This window comes from Lampetra fluviatilis, chromosome 27 (genome assembly GCF_964198595.1).
Source record: "Lampetra fluviatilis chromosome 27, kcLamFluv1.1, whole genome shotgun sequence".
Taxonomy (NCBI): Eukaryota; Metazoa; Chordata; class Hyperoartia; order Petromyzontiformes; family Petromyzontidae; genus Lampetra; species Lampetra fluviatilis.
In genome coordinates this window covers 8870840-8879600 of record NC_136301.1, presented here as the reverse complement: position 1 = coordinate 8879600, position 8761 = coordinate 8870840, and the positions used below count along the sequence as shown (strand labels likewise).

Below are 8761 nucleotides of genomic sequence, written 5' to 3'. Positions count from 1 at the left end.
TTTGCGGGGTATATGCGTATGCGGGTTATATGCGTATGCGGGCTATACGCGGGAAAATACGGTAAACGGTGATTCTAACATGGGCACCTATATTACATGTAATGCGTTGGTGATATCACGGTAGAACAAACGTAACGTAGAGATTATTCCTTACATGATTGAGTGGCACCCCTCCTCGAAACGTGCGGTCGGATTTCTCTGCTTCCTTCCCACGTGACCAGCCAGGTAATGGTCTCATCCCGGTCCGCAATGACTGCAAAACGACGATCAAATCACATTTGTGTATTTTAAACTTAATTTCAGTAAAACGCTGATCTTTAAAATATTCACGTAATCCAGGCGTACGATGAGTGCTCTCTGCAGGGCGTTAATAAAAGTAGAATAGAATGCAGTCGTGGCTGCCTCTAAACCTTCGCCCGTCCCGCGCAGTGTTCGTGCCCGGGGACAGATGCGAACTGCCACGGGAGAAGCCTCGCGTCTGTGCCTACGGGAATCCCCAGCACCACGCGAATGCTGCGTTTGTACAACAATCAGATCACGAAGCTCGAGCCAGGGGTGCTTGACAGCCTAACGCAGCTCACTTCTATGGATCTTGGTAGCAATCGGCTGCAGGCTCTTCCCGAGGGGGTGTTTGACCGCCTGGTGAATCTGCAGTCGTTGGCACTGAACCACAATCAGCTGAAGAGCGTTCCCAGGGGCGCGACTCGCGGTGGAGCTGCAGCTACGTCCCTGAGAGTCTCACCGGTGGTGACAATGCACCCAATATGAGCATTCGAAAATTATCAGCGTAAAAAAATAAGAACAACAGAAATACACAATAGTAAACAACAACAAACACCAGCTTCTAAAAAAGAATAACACTTCATGTGCAATCATGGATATTTGTGTAAAAATTAAACACGTTCCATTAATGACAGTCTCAAGAACAACGTGTCAAGGTTAATGGATTTCCTTTAACGCCAATCCTTAAATAACAATGGTGCTGCTTACATAACGGGTGTCAGCAATGATGTCAGTAAATACTGCATTTTAACTGCTTCTCAGATATTCTACACAATGCATTGAATATCGTCTCAATAGATCAGCTATAGTGTCCAGCAGTGGATTAATATCCACGCTGGTGATGTTGAATTTATATCTAAATATCGAGATAGATACCCCATATCTACATTTAACCAGGCGAGATACTTTTTAAATCCACTATTTTCAGTGGAGACCTTAAAAAAACAATGTATCTTCACTATTCACGAAAATAAAAATACATGAACAAAACACGACCACAATTCCACATCAAAATGTTTTGGATGACCAAAACTACGCAACACATACACGCTAAGCACTCTAAAATATGTAACGAGAACATTTTACGGAGCGCATCAGTAAGAGGCGATTCGTCTCAATATTGGACCACACGCGACGCCGCTCGCGTGCAAGGGGAGGCCGTTGTGAGCCGCCTCTAAACCGTCGCCCGTCCCTCGCAGTGTTCGTGCTCAGGGGCACAAGTGCTCTGTGAAGTGATAGGCCTCGTGTCTGTGCCTGCGGGAATCCCCACCACCACGCAAAGGCTGGATTTGGACGTCAAACAGATCACGAAGCTCGAGCCCGGAGTGTTTGACAGTCTGGCGGCACTGGTGGAGACACGAGGCTATTAGACCCCTGCCATTGTCACTGCGATCGTGAATCATGATGTTGAATTCCTCACATACACCGGCATAATGGAAAACCAAATACAATAACAATGTTCTAACGGGCTTCGTTTAATGAAAGAGTGGTGGCTTTATAAAGTAAACATTTCTTAAGAGAGAATAGAAGTCGCTTTAGCTCAAATATCTATATAATTGTGCTTCAAGGTCACTTGAACTAAGTTCTCAATGAATGTGAATGCACCTATCTTTATTTATAAAATAGTTCGGAAAGTGAATGGAATTCGTGTAACTTAAGATTTATTTACATTGAGTGGAGTTCCTGTTAACTAACACATATGTATGGAAGTGACATAAGTGCAATTAAGTTCATGCTTATGAAAGCGAATGCATTTTATTAAAATAAACACATCTCCATGAAAGGGATTGAAGTCGGTTTCCACTGTGATGTGAATAGATATGCATTTCACTAACTTAACTCCATGCACGTGATTGGTGTCCGCTTTGCGCTCTCATTAATCTCTATGGAATTAAACGCAGGCCACTTTAACTAACTGATGCCATTGTAATGAATGGTGTAAATGCTTACCCCGAGCTCTCATACTCTGATGGTGCATTGTCTTTGAGTTGTGCGCCTTTTGGCGTCATCTGGTCCAACCCATGTGAGACTAGGCTCTAAGGAAAGCTGTCTGGGGTGTGGACCAATCAACTTCAAGGACAGTGCATATATTATCAGAGTTATGTCTTTTGTTTGCATTATGGCTGCAGATATTGTGGTCTATGCAAACATGACTCCTTGTAAAAAAGGTGTCAGTTTTGTTGCCAGATAGAAGGGTAAAAAAACAATTATCGAATAGATGTCACTTTGATGAGGCAATCTCTAGCATCACCATAAGCCATGAGTACCCTCTGCGGTGAGTCACAGCCTGACCCATCTGACCTTGGTGGATCTTAGTGGCAACCAGCTGCAGCATCTTCCCGAGGAGGTGTTTGACCACCTGGTGAATCTGCGGCAGCTGTGGTCGAACAGCAACCAGCTGACCTCTCTCCCCGCTGGGGTCTTTGACAAACTCAATCGGATCTTAAGGCTAATGGTTACTCCGACTACACAATCCGCAATGCCATCACTCCAACCATCAAGAAGGATCCCGTTGAGGAGCCTTTCAAGACCATCACCTTACCCTACATTGCTGGGGTCACAAAAAAGATCTCCAAAATCCTGATTAAACACAAGATCCAGGTCCGATTCAACACAGTACATAAAATCCGTGATCTGGTACCGTCTGTAAAAGATGTGGTTCCAGACATACAGTACCCTGGCGTCTACAAACTAAGTTGCCTCTGTGGTAGCAGTTACATTGGGGAAACCAAACGACATGTCTCGGACCGCATCCGTGAACATAAAGCAGACCTGAAACACGGTAGGACAAACACCTCAGCCGTGGCAGATCACTGTTACAACTCAGTGGGCTCACATGACATTGACTTCTCCAAGACAGAGGTTTTCTGCAAGCCATCTGGCTATCATGAGAGATTCGTTCATGAGGCGATCCACATATACAAACACAGAGACAATTTTAACCGAGAAGATGGATTCTGGCTTAGCAATCATTGGAAGGACTTAATAAACCATTTCAGATCTTAACTGATTGTGTTCACGTTTACGGTGACTTTCAGACCGCGTTTCCACTCGCTGGCATTGTATTCTCCGCAGGGAATGGATTCTTTGCTCCGCTGTAAGTTTTCCCCCCACGACTCACCCATTGACACGACGGTCAATGGTACAGTGTATAATAACAAATATTATAACATTTATATGCTTAATACAATGTACAAAGTAATATATAATATCGTAATTGTATAGTAAACATATAGCAGTGTGATACACATTAGGGTGGGTAGAATAATACATAGTGTTATATTAAAATGTATAAGGTATAGGGTGGTTTATAGCAATACAGTATATAATTTAATGTTGGGTTTATCTATGGCAGTATATAGTACGGTGTATGCTCGTGTGATGTAAGGGAATAAAGTTTAGATGGAAGCATATTATATAATTTTTACGACGTAGAATTGTAATTTATTACTTGCTGTGAGTAACTCAGCTTATTGTAGAGTATAGTAAGTATACTGATGGTGCTATGCAGTTTATACTTTAGTTTTTTTTATGTAGTTTATGCTTTAGTTTTCTACGTGGTTGTTTACTAACTGCAGCTACATACTATTAACATTCTTTTCCTTTGTTAATGCTACTCCCTGCACCCTCCCTTGGTGCTGCTGATCATGCATAATGCATGGGCATAATATGACTTTGAAACCCCCCCGCCCACCTCCTACGCATTTCCCATGAATATGCTAAATTCCTCTTCATATGCACATTATTTTTGTTAAGGCGCTCATCTTGCACCTCTAACCCAGCGTATATATAAGCTCCTAGCTTGGTAGTTTCTCATTCTTCACCTGAAGACGGCTGCTTGCGTTGTAGCCGAAACGTCGTGAGAATTATTTTATGTTTTATTTTTTATTATTTTATTACTTCCCTTCTACGTGACTTTACCGAAAGAACCAAGAAGATCAATCGGATCATTTACCTGACTCTGAGCACAAACCAGCTTAAGAGCGTTCCCAAGCACGACTGGTGGTGGAGCTGAAGACTGAATGAATTAGCAAATTGCTGACAATTAATGGTCACGTTTACGAATTTCATTATTTGTGTTGGACATATTGCACTCACACACACACAAAGTTCCATTTTATAATTTGACACTAAACCACGTGTTCTTGCTTAACAAAGAAATATCTTGCGTTGTGCACCCTTTGTTTGTCCCCGAAGTCTCCCTTGCCAAAGAGACTTCCGTCTCAGCGGGGGATGTCGTCTGGTCAGACAAGAGTTCATGGACGTGCTCTATTTACCTCGGGGCCAGAGCCAATTGAGACAAAGGTTTTCTGGTACGGGAGACGTGAGACGATACGATAAAATATCTCGGAACATGCCTAAGGGTGGAGAAAGACTAAAGACAGAGTCATGCACCCAGCAGTTTTGAATAGCGGAGGAGTGGCCGCCAAGGGAAGCACATCGCCCACATGAGCAGTGGCATGAGCAAGCAAGCAACTGCAGGGCTGCACCTTTACCTCTTCACTGAGATACGAGGGAAAACATTACAATGCGGTGAATTAGGCCGCGAATGCAGAATGTAGCGTTTGGGAACAGGTGACCGATTTTGGAAACGGTTACTGGATAAGAGGTCGTCGTCTAATACCACTAATAACTAGCCTCCTTGATTTATTTTGACTGCCTGGGAGCTGGGCTCTGGGTTTGTGCTGTAATAAGCTCACAGAGCTGCCCAGTAGCGCGTTTGCCAAACTCACCCGGCTGAAGCATTTGGGTCTGGACGGAAATCAACTGAAGAGCATCCCCGCTGGGGTGTTTGACCGCCTGGGGAACCTGCAGTGGCTGAGTCTGCACACCAACCAGCTGAAGAGCGTTTCCAGCGGCGCGTTTGACAAAGAGAGCCAGCACTTCCAGGAATGGTCTCTGCTTTGTCGCTTTGCATCGGGATAGAGACGACGCTCGGCACGAGTAGCGCTCAGTTTGTAAAGATAACGCGTTATTGACATCCACAGTCATCGTCACCATCAACATCGTCACGGTGTCGTCTTGTGCTACAAGTTAGTCTACAGTATCACTGAACGGTGAGGGGAACGTCTGCCTTCGTACATTCGTGAATATGAAATGCACAACCGACGCAGTCAAATATACATTAAGACTGCTTACACGTGCGTTCATGTATGCATTGCGTGTGTATCAGGGGTCGGAGACCTGCAGATCCGGAGCCGAATGCGGCTCTTTGGTTCCCACTTTGCGGGCAGCCGTTTTTTTTAATTACATCTTAAACGTAATTTTACGTAAAGATAATGACCAAATATGGCAGTGGAATGGTTCACTATGGAATGTCTGAGTGACAACAAAATGTACAACAGCCAAACTGTATTGTTAAAGAATCACTAAGGGGAGAAAAACGAAATGGACGCAGTTGATTTCATCACCTATGTTGTTCATTTAAGTCAGAATGTTTGTTGTTGATATATAGGCGGGTAGGCACATAAACGTCTGAATGGTTACAATTCTCACGACGTTTCGGCCACAATGCAAGCAGCTGTCCTCAGGTGAAGAACAGGTTTGTCGGAAAGACAGCGTCTGAATGAACACCACCAAGCTTGTCAGCGTATATTTAAGCTGGGTTAGAGGAGGAACGGTGCCTTGACAAAGGAATTTGCATATCAAGAGAGGAATTTAGCATATTTATGGAAAATGCAGATATGGGATTAGTCACTAGTTGTGGAATGTGTAGAAGGTGGGGGGTGGTCTCAAAGTCATATTATGCTCGTGTATTATGTAGGATTAGCAGTAATAAAGGGAGGAAGTAGGGTTAGCAGTAATAAAGGGAAGGAATATTAATAGTAAGGAGGTGCAGCAGCCAAACCACCACGTAAAAAAGCTAAAATATAAACTACATCAATATCATCAATATACTCTCCAACAAGCTGAGCTACTAACAGTAAGTCATACATTACAATTCCATGTCGCAAAAAATATAATATGCCTCCAGCTAAACTTTTTCCTTACATCACACGGATCTACCCCGTACTATATACTGCCATAGATAAACCCAACAATAAATTATATACTGCATTCCTATACACCACCCTATACCTTAAACTATACATTGTAATATTACACTATATTTTATTCTACCTACTCTACTGTATACCACACTGCTGTATATTCACTATACAATTACCATACTATATATTACCTTATACATTATATTAAACATTACACTGTTATACTATTTATTATTATACAATCTGCTATACACTATACCATTGACCGTCGCGTGAAAGGTACTAAGAGAAAGCAACGAAATATGTCAATGGGAGAGTGATGGTAGGAGACTTGCAGCGGAGCAAAGAATCCATTCACTGCGGAGAATAAAAGATATATAGTCAATGCCAGTGAGTTGCCTGCGGTCTGAAAGGCACCATAAACGTGAACACAATCAGTAAAGGTGCGAAATGGTTTATTACGTCCTTCCAATGATGGCTGAGCCAGAATCCATCTTCTCGGTTGAAATTGTCTCTGTGTTTGTATATGTGGATCGCCTCATGAACGAATCTCTCATGGTAGCCAGATGGCTTGCAGAGAACCTCTGTCTTGGAGAAGTCAATGTCATGTGAGCCCATTGAATTGTAACAGTGATCTGCCACGGCTGAGGTGTTTGTCCTACCGTGTTTCAGGTCTGCTTTATGTTCACGGATGCGGTCCGAGACGTCGTTTGGTTTCTCCAATGTAACTGCTACCAGACCGCATCAGACAGAGGTTATCTGCAAGCCATCTGGCTACCATGAGAGATTCGTTCCGTTTAGATTGTCAGAATTATTCTTTTAAAGGCACAATGGATCACGTAAACGATGTCCAAAAAACAATGTAACGTCATATTTTGGGTAAATATGATATTCCGGTGATTATACGCAATGATTCATTACCACAGTGGCAATAGCAGGAGCATTGGTGTATCGTGTCTTCACCAGTGCCGTCAGGCGGTCAAACACCCCGGGCTCGAGCTTCGTGATCTGATTGAAGCGCAAAAACAGAGTCTGCGTGGTGATGGGGATTCCTGCAGGCACAGACGCGAGGCTTCTGCGATCACAGTCCACTTGTGTCCCTGAGCACGAACACTGCGAGGGACGGGCGACGGTTTAGAGGCGGCTCACAACGGCCTCCCCTTGCACGGGAGCGGCGTCGCGTGTGGTCCAACATTTACACAAGATTTCCGCCAAAATGTTTTACCAAATATTTTTCAGAGTGCATCGTTTGAACATATTTACGCTGTTCATACTTATCGTTTTAATTTACTTCATATTTGCATCTTTAGTTCATTTATTTGTTAATCTACTGGATAAATAATGAATGTATTTACCAGGTCTCCCTTGAGAATTGAGATATACATTACAATAGTCTCTCATCTATGTCAGTGTCTCCACACGTATTTGTAGTAACAATCAAATGAGTGCAGCGCTATGTTCATTCTAGATGACAGCCGTAAGGCAGATATGAGTATTTATATCATTGGTCTTGAATATCTGAAGCAGGAACGCGCCTCTCCTCGCTCGACTCAGCCTCAAGTGATTACCTGCCACGATGTGTAAGCGTCAGCACTGGGGAGACAACACGTGAAAGGTGGAGGGACTGTGTTTTAAGCGAGAAGGAATGTGACGATCCTGTCTGCATCAACACCATCACTGATTTGACCGATCCTAAGCCGCACCGATGTCCGTCGTATCTCATCCCCACCTGCTTGATTCAAAGCTTTGCTCAGTGAGCGCAGATACGAGCACATGTGAAGCTGGGCACGCATTGCGGTGTTAACAGAACGCAGTGCAAAGCAATCGCGCATTAACGCAGGGCAGCTGAAGAGCATTCCCAGGGGCGCCTTTGACAACCTCAAGAGCCTCACTCACATCTGGCTGTACAACAACCCCTGGGAATGTGCCCTGCGCGGAGCTCTCAGCCTTCTCTCTCTCTCAGCCTCTGCCTCCTCGTGATGATCAATGATAAGGTGGCCTACGCGGTAATTTAAATACGACCATATCTGGAAAGTTGTTGTTTTTATTGTAAATGTGAGAGAGTTGGTACCCTGCCTCTTACTCGGGTGGTTTCAGGTAAATTACGTTCAATATTAACTACCACTTCACCTCTAGTATGTTTGTTTCACTTTAAGACAGCGCTATAGATGTTGTTTGTGAATGTCCAGTCAAGTTCGAGCTCTGTTTATTTCATTTCATTTCTCTCTTAGTCTTTTCAAGTAAAGCTTGATAATTCATCCACTCTGAGTGGTGACAACCAGCTTGGTGACGTGGTGACTTCATCGCAGTGGATGGACAACGAGCTTAACGTTTAAATTTCCTAATGCTTTAAACAAGATTGATGTGTAAGTAAAATGTACCCAGTGTTGCCTGTAGTTGTATTTACATTTACTCCGCTCGAGTCTTCTTAACACAGCAGAGAGCAAGTGTTTCAGGTTACTGCGCAGTGATGAACTCGCGTCTCTCTC

At 43.6% G+C, this 8761-nt stretch overlaps 1 protein-coding gene across 1 annotated transcript; it reads left to right on the top strand.

Moving 5' to 3' along the window:
• Positions 1–408: 408 nt before the first annotated feature.
• Positions 409–8252, top strand: LOC144942462 (uncharacterized; the record flags this gene model as incomplete). The annotated part of the gene is made up of 4 exons (XM_078869330.1): positions 409–699; positions 2630–2730; positions 4950–5130; positions 8124–8252. Coding segments are annotated over 4 exons (702 nt in total), but the record flags the coding sequence as incomplete, so codon positions are not given.
• Between the last annotated feature and the right edge of the window lie 509 nt (positions 8253–8761).